Raw genomic sequence first — 14955 nt, forward strand, 5'->3', positions numbered from 1 at the left:
ACAATAACATTGTAAAGGAGAGTAGTCTGTGGTTGGTTGCACCTGTGTGGATCCCTATAGCATAACAAAGTAGTTTATTCCATGTGTACCTTAATGTACATGTACTAGCAAACACCATCCATATTGTATATATGATTTTATTACAAAAAAAAAAAAAAGTACATAACACCAGTCTTTTGGGAACCAAATGAATTGAAAATACTGTAGAACAACCCAGTTAAGCTTTACTCCAAGACTTTACTCAAGGTATCAGTAGTGTTCTCTTGTCCTGATTGGTAGGCTTGTCTGTTTTGAAAGGATGTGTCACATTTTTTTCTAAAAAAAAGGTTATTATGGGTTGTTATCCTTCAACGTCTCTCAATAACGGGTACTAGACTATATATATATCTTTTAAACTACGTTCATGTGATACCCCCCCCCCCAAACACCCTCTTTCCGGTGGAATTGTGAAACAGAATTTACTGAACTGGACTAAATGGAGCTTTTCTTTAACCCTTCATTCAGACCTTACCCCAGGCACGTTTTATTTTTAACCATGAAGAGAGTTGAATCAGAGAGGAAACTGCATTTCTGTTACTAACAGCGTAATGAGTTTGAAACCCTTTGCAGCACTTTGTGACTGTCATCACGACACAGACTACAAAGTCGTGTTTACCTTCGTCCACCTGCTACAAAGACACCCACAAATGGATGGGTTTGTATATTCATGCTTACAAGTGAAGTTTGCATATGGTCAGCAAGTACATGTTCTACAGTAGAAGTTCCCAAAGCGTAGTGCAGGGGCTACTTGTACTTTGTACAATAAATATGGATTTGGTCTCATGCTGGAAGTGGTCTGTGAGTAAAATATCTACACCCCTTGAAATTTAGAAGTTAGGGAACCACTGCTCTACAGGTGCGGGTACGGGTAGGTACATCTTTTTGCCCAATATAACCCTAACCCTAACCCTAACTCTAATTCTAAACCTAACCATGACCCTTTTCTGATACAATTGTGTACTTACATGTATGGTGTATAAAGATTTACACATTGTAATGTTGTGTAAGAACACATGTATTTCCTAAGTTACTACTTTACACAGTAATTGGAGACGCTTACTGTAAAGTGTTACCCTTATTACTGTGCAATAGTATTATTCTGCTTTGGCAGACTGACTGACAGAGCATGATTATGCCTCAAAGACACCCTGTTAATATTGATCTGAGAAAAGATGACTCTTGAATATACAGAACATGTATGCTCATGGTTCCAGGGCTATGGTAAGGTTATTGGATTTAGTGTGGAATTAGACTGAAGCCTGTTGTATTATGTCTGATGCTGATAAGCACATGTTGGAAGCATTATATGATTGTCACAATGGCCGACATTACTGCATTCTCAAAAAGGTCTGTCAATTAGTAAAACTAAAACTGCAAGACTGCACAAATGTTCTGTATAATCGAAGTTATCTAAACCATAACAACTTTATTCAATAGTCTAGAGTGAAAGCATTTTGTATGCCTTGTGCTAGAGCAAATGCATCTGTTAAAAAGACTAGGAGCTACAGCATATAAAATAATTTTTCTTTTTTCTTTTAAAGGCAGTTGCATTTTCAAAATGAGCATTTCTGGACCAGGAAAGTCTAGTATCAGGGAACACAGTGAAGCATTAAACTAGCAGGTGTTGTACAATATAAGAGACAAGTATACGTGGGGTTGAGATCAGTTTACAGCAGCACTGAACAGTATAAGTACAAAGGCATTTTTGGGATACATTGTGTCCACACAGATAAGTCTTTGAAGGGTTAGACTGAGAGAAAGCATGCATGGTTTTATTATAGCTGTGTTTCTGAACTGATGTTGTTTCTGTTTCTGAATGTATGATGTTTCATTGGCAATTGAGACGAAGAAGAACATTCTGATTCTTGAGTCTCTTTAGCATTCAACCACAAATAGGGCAGCAGTGTGGAGTAGTGGTTAGGGCTCTGGACTCTTGATTCAATCCCCCAGTGGGGGACACTGCTGCTGTACCCTTGAGCAAGGTACTTTACCTAGATTGCTCCAGTAAAAACCCAACTGTATAAATGGGTCATTGTATGTAAAAAATAATAATAATGTAATTGTATGTAAAAATAATGTGGTATATTGTAAGTCGCCCTGGATAAGGGCGTCTGCTAAGAAATAAATAATAATAAATAATAATAGGTAAACTTGCTGTATACATCTACAGACTTTGTAAAGGTCTTATGCAACTACATCCAGCTTTTTTTAAAATGGCAAAAGCATAAACCCATCTGCTGTCACTGAAGTACTACAGATGTGTATTTTACATGTCACTAACCCCACATCTCCAGAACCACGCAAATATAAGAGACTGTAAGGTAAAGTGTTTTGTTTTTATTCATTCAATGTCAAAAAGATGCAAAAGCATTGGCAGAATCTGAAATATAAAAGACAACTGATGTTTTGATTCCTTTGGTTAAAAATTGGGTCATTTGGTTGAATGCATTGTCCGACATCTTGCGGGCTTTCCTTATCATATCACAATCTCCTAACAAATTTCTAGAAATAACCCTTTCGAAGAAACCAAAGCTGTAATTTCTCAAACAGATTAGATCATAACATATGGTAGCAGTTATCACAATGTAACGTTAAAAATAAAATCACTTAGGAACTGAGTCTTACTATAAGTGTGTGTAGACGTTTGTAGGTATGTATGTATGTATCAGTGGCGGCTGGTGACCAAAAAAATGGGCAGGCAGAAAAAAGGCAGAGGGCTCGGGGTCCCCTTAAAACCCCAGCAGCAGTAGAGTCTTATTATTGTATTCTTCTTCTTCTTCTTCTTCTTCTTCTTCTTCTTCTTCTTCTTCTTCTTCTTCTTCGTATTTGGCAGATGCCTTTATCCAAGGTGACTTACAGGTGTTACAGGGCAGTCCCTGGGCATTCTGGGAATTGTAGTCCTGCAACTCCTCCCAGACTACAATTTTTCCTTAGAGGAGGCAAGGGATGCACTGCCTCCCTTGCCTCCTCTAAGGAGCCTCCACTGGTATGTATGTATGTATGTATGCATGCATGTATGTATGTATGTATCTACTTCTTATATTTTTCAATCTAGTTTAGCATCTTGGATGCAGGGTTTGTATACATAAGAACATAAGATCATAAGAAAAGTTTGGGAACAAAGGGTCCCCGAGTGGCTCATCCAGTTAAAGTGCTGCCGCTGGGAGTGCAGGATGAGTCACACAGGCTGAATTTTTCTGGGGACGAAGGAGGCATCACATTGGCTCTAGCGCTCCAGGGGTGGGGGTTGGGAAACCGGCAGGGATTGCTTCAGCTCATCGCGCAACAGCGAACCCTACTGGCTAGACACCAAGCACATTCACAGTGAATAAAAAGCAGGCCTAAACCCTGTTCTCCGGGATCGGTAGCGTGCCCACCTCTGCTCTGGATTGCTCAGCATAAAGGCGATTCTGGCTTTAGGCTTGTTAGATCGGAGGACACTCATATGCCCTCAGAACATTTTTGCTGCGTGGGGGCTCGCTACAGTGAGGATAAAAAACATATGGACATTCCAAATTGGGGGAAAATAAATAAAAATTAAAAAAAAAAAGTTTGGGAATAAGAAAAGGCCATTCGACCCATCAAGGCTGGTCCCTTATTAGCACACCAGTCTCCTCTACTGGGGGGTCTCATATAAAAGCACAGAATCTTGTATTTTTTAAACGTTCCCAGTGTTTTAGGATATAGCTGATGTGTATGATTTGTTTACCTTTACTGAAATAAGTATTCTGAAAAGCTATTATGTATTTTACATGTTTATTAGCTGTATAACAGGACTATCATAAGTGTGATTATTTCCAGCTGATGATGCAATCAGAGGAGAGTCGCCTATCACATTGCGCGCTCCTGTCGCCACTGGTGTGAAAGGTAGTGTCGCAGCAAAAGTGCCATTTTATCGCAGGACAAATCGCATTGCGTTCAGTGTGTGGAGACCTTTAGGGTTATATCATGCAAAAAGATTTACACATTAAGTACATTGTAACTGTGCATAATAACATTGTAATGATGTGTAAGCACACATGCATTTCCTAAGTAACTACTATGTAAATACACAGTAATTAGAGACACAATGTAAAGTGTTACAGTAATCAGTGTCTGTCTACAAAGCTATCAGAAAGGGTAACTGATACAGTAAGTGGCTGTTGATAAGGTTTGGACATCTCCCTTGACCCTGGCTATGGGTTCAGAGAGTTTTGACAGCTATCACCGTTTTTACACACAAGGTGATACCTGTCAAAACCTTGCCTCTGACATATAACGTAAATGGTTCACTAGTAGTAGTTCTAGATTTTCTAGTAGTAACTCAAACTTCACTTTTGCAGCCATGTACAGTAGAACCTGCACATGGCTTTTGTGCCACACGCCCCTGACTCTCCCCTACTCTCAGCAGAAGCTGGATGAGATCAGCCTGTCTGAAGGCAGCACGGTGGACCTGAGGAAGCCTGGGGAGGACAAGGATGAGGATTCAGAACTGGACGAGGAGTCCCTGGACCCAGAGGACTGCTTTTCACACAGTAAGTTGTTAACAAATTATACATGAACAGGTTACATTGTATTTGCTCCTTTGACATTGTGATGTTTGTTGAATATATTGAATCTGTATGTATTGAATATGTAGCTATTAAAAGCACTGGATATTCTCTTTAATATACTGTAGCTCCAGAACAGGTATGGCGGGCATGTTTTCCTACATAATGCCCAGTCATTAATGTGTTTCAACCCTGCCCCAGACAAGCTACTCTCTTGTGCCAATTGTACTGTATTCTTTCTTTATGTGATGTGAAACCCAGACTGCTAGGAGCAGGGCTGAAGCCGCCAGCGCCCTCCAACAGCCACATTGAACAAATCAATGAACGCTCTCTCTCTCACTCTCTCTCTCTCTCACTTTCTCAGACACACTGTGCCCATAGGGCATTGCCTTTTTTGAAGCATCAGATTTTTTTATCATACATCAATGGGACATCCCACCATCTCTAGCATTTGCAACAGCTGAACCCAGCTTAGCTGTTAAGCATATTAAATTCCAGCGGTTTTAATGCAATGAGTCAAGGTACATTCAGCCGTCAGGAGAGTGCGTATGCTGGTTTCTACTGAACATGTTTGAATTGAGCTCTACTAATTGTATTGTCACGTAGTATTACTGTCTAAAAAACATAACCCTTAAATATTTTCTCTTTTGCTCTTCCATTAGCTACTGATGTCTAAAACATGCAGTTGCACTGCATTTTCTATATTTCCATTTTAAAATATGATATCTGGTCCTACATTAGGCTAAAGAAAGTGCTTAGTTTTCGTGCCTTATTCTCAGGAAATCTGAACAGTTACAGGAGTGCCCAGCATCTGCCTGTTACACACAGCCAGCACATAAAAGTACAGTAACACTGGAATCAGTACACAAAAACCCCATTAGATAAAGAAACACAGATACGTAGGCTGATGCGTGTGCTTGTATGGAGGAATCCGAGAGGAGAGAGGGTGAGGATGGAGGATGTTACCATTAGGAAGGGTATACATTGCCTTTATCTTTTTTAATTGCTGTATTAGGCTGTTGATCACACAGTTAATGTCGACTCCCGGGGGTTAAAAGGCTGTGTTTCTTAAGTAAGGGTTTCAGTGTCATTACAAATTGAGTTGCAACTACTTTGTTACCATATTCATATTTTAGGGTTGAAGGAAATAATTAAATTCAGAGCATCTCAGATGCCAGTAATGGAGACAGTCAGATGAGCACAGGATGTAATAATGCAATTGCAATGCCATTGCTCCATTGTTCTGGACATGTGACAGAAAGCTTTTAAAGAGTCGTTGATACTGGGTTTCAGTTGGGTAACAGCGGTAATCTCTTATCAAGTAGGAGCAACTAGATTATCCAACACACTGATCATTATACAGGCCTAAAACTGGATTAGGACAGGAGAGTCATATGCAAAGTGTTGCTATTGATGTGTGAAAGTGATCTCAGACAGCCAGACTCCATTCCCCAGTCTATACAAAAAGAAAAAGAAAAATGAAGTAGTCATGGGGACACAGACAGCTACTGTATTACTCTCAAGTTACAGTGAGGCATGCATAGTGCAGCTTGCCAGTGTATAGAGGTTGAAGTCTTTGTTGAATATGAGGGAGTCAAAGCAGCAAAGGACATTGATAGACAAGCTCCATGATTGTTTTTACCTTTGGAGGTCGCTCAGGTCTGCAGTATGAATTGGGTGGTTTTAGAGGGGTCCCTACTGGAAATTAAGACATTTCACAAGAAGCGTTGGGATCACACTACAAAAAGCATCACTATATATATATATATATATATATATATATATATATATATATATATATATATATATATATATATAAAATGTAAGTGGTCAGTCCCATCTCCACAAATATCAACAAGCAAGGGAGGTATGCATGGCAGGTTTACCATTGCTAAGAGCTATTGGATGAGCCTGTAGAGACATACTTTAATATACAAAGCGCCTTATATTGGCCAACACCTTTATTTTATAAAAAAAGATTTGATGTGCATGAATGCTTTCATGATTATATATTAATAGTATCTGCATAATGTACAAAAAAAATGTGATTATATTTCTCAATTGCTGACATGATGTCTTAATTTTTTTTAGTTCAATATTTATTACAATTGCTGTTATAAACTGAGGTGCAACAAATTGTTATTTGTGTTCATGTTCTTACTTCTGGACCTTTACATTAAAGCTTTACCCTACCATGACGTAAATAACAGCATATTTAAAAAAAACTATCTAAAAAAATGTCAAACTTCTAAATAAATAGCTATGGCAGCATTATTTTATTTGTATTACATTTTTTTGAAAACTAAGACCAAGTTTGTATTTAAAAACAAAATATCTGTTTATATAGCAATTGAAAATTCAGGTTTAATCCTTTCCCAAGTATCCTACCCATCTTTAGAAAAGGAAAAAAAAAACAACATGATAACAGTTGCATAACTCTAAAAAGACTGTCAGAGGCTTAAATTCATGGGCCTGCTGAAGACTTGGTTAAGTTTACACACCAAGTTTCATGTTTGCCCACAGTTCTGTAACAAACAATCAGTCAAACATTTAAACACTGAATAGTAAACAAAAGAAACAGTAAAACAGCAGACAAAGGCTTCAGCGTTCTTGTCAAAGCTTTGATCTGGTGCAAGGTAAGCTGTCAGTTAACCTGTCAGCATTCAGATGCAGCTTCAGGTTTTGTGTTCGAAGGGGGAAGGGTTAAACCATGCATACACTAACACTCTTGCTGCTGCCTGTCTTCTTGTAAGTGTTCTGAGGGTTATTAAAACCTGGATTTTTTTGATCAGCATGCGTACGTCAGTTCCCATGCTGTGACATTAACACCACAGAGGGAGTCGGCAAGACCTGGTGGACACTTCGAAAAACCTGCTTCAGAATTGTGGAGCACAGCTGGTTTGAAACTTTTATCATCTTTATGATTCTACTCAGCAGTGGAGCTCTTGTAAGTTGACTTGCTTACTTTGTTTTCTTAGTTTTTTTCTTTTACACATAATTAGGAGCCCAAAGTTAGAGGTTAAGAAATCCTTTGTAGTTCATGTTATAGGGGTTGACCTCTTGTAGTCTGGCCTTCACGATCCCTGTGTAGGAAACCCCGCAACCTGTGAAGCTGACACCAGACTTGGAAACTTAAGCTGAAGGAACGTGAAGCCCCTTTTCCAGGAACAGTGGCTTGAAAGCTGGTTCCAGGAGACCGGGAGACCTAGTTTGAGGCAACTTTTCTGCATCAAACCCCAAGTTTCCCCTGGGCTTCATGTTCCCTACGATTTAGAACTGAGGTTGGGTGGAGTGGTGGTGGAGGGGGGTTCCTGAAACATGCCATTGGTATGAATGTGGACTGTGGCTGTAGGTTTGCTTAGTTTTAATAGCCTGTACTGCTCTGGCATTAAAAACATAAAGATATATATATATATATATATATATATATATATATATATATATATATATATATATATATATATATATATATACAAAAGTGGTAACATGATGAATGAATTTAGCCTTTTTGGTTTAAATTGTTCTACATGTTGTAGAGAGCAAGGATTATGCTTGTTCAATCTGACATGACTTTAATCCTAATTATAATACCGCCCGAGGGGAAACAAATCAGAGGCTGCAACCAGCTTCCCTAATGTCTTCTCTTCACAAATAGACATAGATGTATATGGTATGTCTAAGACCCAGACTTGTGCTCATCTATTTCCAGGAAATGTAGGCTAACTTCCTTGTAATTCTGCTTAAATCAAGTTCAAATGTCTGGATTAAAAGCCTCAGCAGCACCACATCCATGGATACAGCCCACACAGTACCAGACATTAGCTATCCTTCCAGAATTAAGAGCCTCTGTTGTTTTAAAGCCATAAATGCTGGATGCTTTGCTTAATTCCATTGTAGCAGGCATTACCATTCACCCACATACAGCACAATATGCAGAGGCATTTTTTTTTTAACCAATCTGTACCAACAAAATGGAACAGGTTCCATGCTGTGCATAGGTTCTTTATGCATGGTAAAGCACACATGTGCCATAGCTGGATGACAGCTTGTTGTTGTCAGTTGCTGAGAGCACACGTCATTATTGTTTTTTTTTGCATGCCCTAATAATTAATGTTGTTCATATTTAGCATTAGCAGTGATATCAATACACAGATACTATGTTGATAAAGGCACGCCTTTTTTTTTCTTCTGGAATTACATGTGTTCTGGTATTTACAGCAGTCTATACAGATTTATTCATTATGCACATTTCTGTGGAGACTGGGGTGTTAATTATACATTATTTTTCTTTCTCCATCAGGCATTTGAAGATGTCAACATAGAAAAAAGAAAAGTGATAAAAAACGTTCTGGAATACGCAGATAAGGTGTTCACCTATGTGTTCATTCTTGAAATGCTCCTAAAATGGATAGCGTATGGCTTTAAGAAGTATTTCACCAATGCTTGGTGCTGGCTCGATTTTGTAATCGTGGATGTAAGTACACTATTTCTTTGTATTTTATAAATTATACATGCATGCTGACATGATGTTGTTTGAATTTGTTTAAAAAAATATACGTGACACACAAAGCACCGTTGCATTCATGATAAAGGTTCAAATGTGTTTAAGCCAACATTATTTTCTCTGGCAAAGCTAAAACTGAGTAGTCTGAACTGCTAGTCAATATTGCCTAAAGCTTGCAGTAGTAATTATTGATTGTTTTCCCGGTAAGCATATGCTTTAAATGTGTTACCATAATTCTGAGGCTATAACATCTATTTCTATTTAGTATACTACAGTGTTTTACAAGAAGTGTGTGTACAAAAGATGTGTGTTTTACATGAGAGCGCGTTATACAAAAGATGTGTGTTTTACATGAGAGCGCGTTATACAAAAGAGGTATCAGAATGCAACGTATTCATGTGCATTATACACAGGGGGGCATGGTATACAAATAATGCACATTATAATCTAAAATAACAAAAAACTAATTCTAGTAAAGAATAAGACCTACATTCCAATACAGCATAGAGACCTATACATCAGAAATGAAAAACAAGCCCGCTCTCAAACGACTTGCAGGCAAACACACCACAAAGGGTGATTGTATTGGTGGGTCAGGATCAGGATTTTAAGGGGCACTTTTATGTTTAACAGTTAATAACTAGCGTACTGTAGCTCAGGGGTGTCAAACTGAGCTCCTGGAGGGCTGCAGGGTCTGATGGCTTTCGCTCCACCCCTGCTCTCACTTACTTCATTGGGCTGATTATTTGATTAATTGGACAAACTGAACACTTCTCTCCAGGCCTTAACATGTTTCATAGGAAATGTACCTTGAATCAAGTGCATTTAAAAAATCATCAACTGCAAAAGACCTTGAAAAATATGAAATATGTCCAATTGAACAAATAATTTGATCAATTATGTTACTTGGGAACTTAAGTGCGAATGAAAATCAGAAGACCCTGCGGCCTCCCTCGAGGACTGGAGTTTGACCCCCAGCGTGTAGCTAATTACCACTTTGTTTTTCATTGGCTGTAAACAGTTCCTATACCAATGGTTAATATATACTAATGTCATTGTCAAACATTACACAGTAATTACACAGTAATGAGCACTGAACATTGTGGGGTTGATTAATATGTTTATGGCACATGAATGATCCTCAGTGCCTGCTGCTGAATATGAGCTGCCCTCATGTGAATGAATAGGCCCCCCTTGCACACTCACCAGGGTTACTGGAACTCATATGCACATCTCACTGAAATGGCAGCAGCTATAGTGCAGTGTCACTGGCCACCAGCACTAGACTGTGTGGAGGCAGGATCGGAGCCTAGATGCTACAAAGATAGGGGGGGAAGTTGGGTGGTGGTTCTTATGTTCAGATGTTTTGTAAATAAGATATTGGGAAGGATTTTGCTTCAGTATTTGCATTCGTGATTTTAAATTTAGAGTTAACCTTAGTTAATCTGACCCTATGTCACTTTAAAGTAAGGCTTACAGATTGCAATTTAAAAATAGGACACATTTAAATGATTGTGCTGCTGCAGCCGCTGTGGTGCCAAATGGAGGCATGTGTTCCTGTGCATAAAGCATGAGTGTGAATCCATGTTCTCAGATAAAAGTGATGCCATGCCTATAGCAGGTGGTGCTATCTCTGAACTTGATAAGGCTTTATTCCACTACTCTTCGTATGTAGCGGAAAATGAGTCAGTAACATTAGAATAAAATGTGACGCAGATGCACAAATTGATTATTTCTCATTTTGCCATATTTTCTTTTGTAATATTACTGTCTGCTTGCTTTAAATGTAGTTAAACCTCCCCCAGCTCTCAAGAACCTTTTCTTCCTGGCTTTAAAATAAGCAGATTGAAACCGGAGATTGCAAACTAACGAGTGGAGTGAGAATTCCTCCTTTTATTCTTAGAACTTAGCCTTTTATTCTTAGAATCCCCCCTTGTATTCTTAGAACTCCCCCTTTTAAACAAAACAAGCACACATTAGGAAGTGAAGTGAAGGCTGTGAAGTCCACATACTTTGATATCATTACAATAGCAGTGCTCTGATGATGTCGCTCTGTGGGGTTGTCTTGGGGCTGGTTAGAAGCTAATTAGTGCTTGAGTTGCTCACACTAGCAGCCAGTGCCACCAGTGGAGCGTGAGAGCATCTGAAATTGGCCCTTATCCCTTTTAAGAAGATGTCTGGCTCTGTAGCCAAGTCGTTTTATTTAGGTGTTAATATCTGACGCAGTGGTCCTTAGCTGCTGGATAATTGACTGAGCGATGGTTAGGTGTTCTGAGTAAAAGGATTATATTTATAGGTTATGTGTTGCTCTAGGTAATTTAGCTTACAGTACATGGAATGTATGTCATTGTTAAAGCAAGTCTCAACATTCTAACATGCTGATAGCTTTTTAGAGGGCCCATAGAAAAGTGACAACCATACTCAGAACCTGATTGGCTGAGAAGATCTGTGAGATTTATGTTTATTTAAAAAACAACTGGTAATGAAATAATTCCATATATCTTACCTATTGTGCACATGAAACATGTGCCTTGAATGAATATTGTGTTTTTATTAAGAGAATGTTATTTGCTATACAGTAACATGTGTTTCTTTCAAACCTGCACATGGAACCTGCACAGATCGGATGTGCACGGAAGGTAAGGTTTATGGATATATTTAGTTAGCTAGAATCACTTGATCACTTCCAACTATTATTGTCTCACATGTTTGGGATCAACCATATTGGGACCATAAAATAATTGATATATCTTTGTGAATTTAGGGGTTTGGGACATTTATAAAACAACATGCATTCCCATGTATAGCTTTACAAAACAGCTGTGTTTGATTTTTATCCTGCTAGCAGAGACCTGTTACCCAGTCAATCAGTTCTCATGTTCGTCTCTCCAGCTCACATGTACTTTATACTTTCATTTAACTGGAAGTGTGACACATTATTTAAAAGAAATTTCAATTTGAATGGCATACATTCACAAACAAAAGTTATTTGTGTACCTGTAGACACAAATAAAGTTGCTTGACTATTAGGAATGACACACAGTACAGTATGTTTGAAATAATTGTGGTTCAGGGATTACAATGGGGCTTACATTCAAGTTTTAGGACTCATCATGATGACGAAGATTGAATCCAAAAATATCTGCGATAATTACCTGGTCTGTGGTGACATTCAATCAAAGTATCCAGAGGAGAAGTGCATAGGGGATACTGAATGATGGTTCGTGGTGTACAGTTTTTATTTGCCACAGGAGGAGGGGTTTAATGTAAGGACATCCTCCTATGGTGAATAAAAACCATATACCACGAACAATCATTCAGTATTCTATGTATACCACAAGTATGTTTTCAAAATAAACAGCAATAAAATGTGTACTTTTTATATCAAATCAATTAATTCAGGGATTATTTTACCCGGCGGATTTACTTTCATTTTCAACGCAGATTAATTTCGAACCCTGTTTATGGCCTCTTCTGTCAATTTTCAGTGCGCATCTCTCTAAGATGAAATCTGCTGGGATTTAAATAATATGCAGGCAGATCGGTAACTGATATTTCTTACCTAAACTCATTTGAAGGAAATCGGGGTCCAAATCAAAACAACAATAAAAATCTGAAATGATTTCAGGCATTTTAATGTTGTTCTAAAACACGTATCAGTGGCGGTATTGTTTGAACTACTGAAGCACAGCTCCGTCCTGAATTTCAATAGCACACCTCTGGACTGGAATGGAAGCAAACACACACTCGAAACTAGTCCCGGTAAGCATGTTATTTCTCTTGTGTTATTCCACTCATGTTATTCCGCTCATGTTATCCCACTTAAGTGGAATAACAAAAAATTACCCCACTATAGATATAGCCAGATGTAAATGGTTTTATATTATAAAATGTTAGTGGGCTTACAGAATGTTAACACAAGTTTGTGACACATTTGGTATACATGGTTTTATATTTTAGAATGTTAGTGGGCTTACAGAATGATAACACAAGTTTGTGACATGTTTGCAAATGCAGTGCTGTGCTGATAGGGTGGACGTTTGATTGAAGAGTTCCACACACCAGGTAAAAGGTGATAGTCAAATATCAGCTCTGTATTTAAGGGTTGAATCTACTCCTGAATGGGAAACAATGTCTGAAGCTGCATGTGGAGTACGGTTCAGTTTGGTTGGATATCAGGGCCTTGTGGAACATATTCTCTACATACTGTAGAGGACAGATTATATTCAAAAATAAGTTTAAAACAGTATTGGCATCTTAAATAATAGTCCAGGTACATTCTGATAGAAAGGCTTCATGTATGTATTTGTAAAAATCCAAGAAAAGGAATTTTTCAATAACCAATTTTTCAATAATTTTATTTTCGTTGTACATTTTCATCCATTAGTTTTTTTTTTTTTTTTGACATGCACGAATCTCATTGCACGGGGTTCCTTTGCTGCACAGCCCCTAGTAAAGGGACAGTGGAGTGATTACCTGCTCAAACCTTCATTTTGCTTTGTTTGATTTGACCCCCCCCCCCCCCCCCCCCCCGTTCCACAGATCTCTTCAGAAACTTCTTACGATAGGGTAAGTCATAGTTCAGGTTGCAGAGGTGAGTAGTGCATTGCGCAAATCATCCGCTAAGTTCAGGTTGAGGTCAAAACATCTGCATCGCAACCTGCTTCTGTCTGTCATACTTGCAAGTGTCCAGTGGGACGATATAACAAGCCACTGTGTCTACATTCAAATATGTATTATTATTTTTTTCAAGATTGTTTATTGTTAATTTAAAGCGACCATGGCTTTTATATCACACAAAACAGTTCACTGTCATTTAAGTCTTTATGTTATCTATAGAAGATCTGCATACTGACTGGGGTTTTTATTTTGATTATTATTATTTTTTAAGAAAGAAAAATGAAAATGATACTGCTGTTGACCTCTCCTTGTTTTTTTTCTGTTCATGTTTGTCACATGTTTTTTTTTTTTTTTTTTTTTTTTTTTAATTAACGAGTCTCTGTCCCACACACTCCCCTGTATTCAGTGTTATCTCTGACTTGCAGCACAGTTGTGTTGCTATGCTACAGAAAGAGGACAGAATGAGCTTTCAACGGAGCCCAGGCAGACACCTGATAGTCAGCTGACCCTAGCTGATTGGTTAACAGAGATTGCAGTGTGGAGGCAAATTGTTCATAGAAAAATTCCTCCTTTTAAGGCCAATGCTCCAGTGGCATCAACACATTGATGTAATAACGGCTTGGGATTTAAGAGGAGGATTTATATTTGATTGCATGTTTTGGAAGCCATTTAGACAGATGTTTTGTGACATTGTGATTTCTATTGCGGAATTAACCCATGAGATATATCAGAATAGAGATAGACTCAGGGCGAGTTATCCACAGTGATTTAACCTACTGACCTAACCTGTAACGGCTATCCATATTATTAACACATAAACGAATGCTTCGACCAGTACGCTAATTAATGTTAGCTACATTTGTATTTGTTGACTTGAGTATTTGTAGGGTACAGTTAGCTGGATTTCAATTACTTCTTTGTTTTATTTTTTTGTTGTATGTTTTTTGTTTCCTGAAGATAGCTGACAGCATCATAGTAGTCAATTTTCAGTGGCCTATAGTAAAGAACTACCCTGCTACCATTGTATTTGTGTTGTAGCCTGTTTCTAAACATACCTGTTAGTGATACTGTACAGTATCTATTTCCAGCTTAGTCAGGTTAGTGCTCACCCCTGATATCCTGTCTCATTGTTTGCCATATCAACTACTGTAGAGGCTTTCCACTTCTAATCTCAAAGAAACAGAAAAGAGTACCCCTCACTTTTTTGGGATGCGGGTCTTCTGTAGATATGCTGGAAGAAACCCCCTGTTGCATTTTCTGAAG

At 38.3% G+C, this 14955-nt stretch overlaps 1 protein-coding gene across 2 annotated transcripts in view; it reads left to right on the forward strand.

Annotated features, from left to right (window-relative positions):
* The window catches only part of LOC117394626 (sodium channel protein type 4 subunit alpha-like), a 143744-nt gene that overhangs the window by 101024 nt on the left and 27765 nt on the right, over positions 1-14955 (forward strand). For both annotated transcript variants that reach the window (XM_059018847.1, XM_059018844.1), the window contains 3 exons: positions 4430-4553; positions 7361-7515; positions 8869-9042. In XM_059018847.1, coding sequence (XP_058874830.1) covers positions 4430-4553; positions 7361-7515; positions 8869-9042 — 453 coding nt within the window. The remainder of the gene's footprint in view (positions 1-4429; positions 4554-7360; positions 7516-8868; positions 9043-14955) is intronic.

This window comes from Acipenser ruthenus, chromosome 3 (assembly GCF_902713425.1).
Source record: "Acipenser ruthenus chromosome 3, fAciRut3.2 maternal haplotype, whole genome shotgun sequence".
NCBI lineage: Eukaryota > Metazoa > Chordata > Actinopteri > Acipenseriformes > Acipenseridae > Acipenser > Acipenser ruthenus.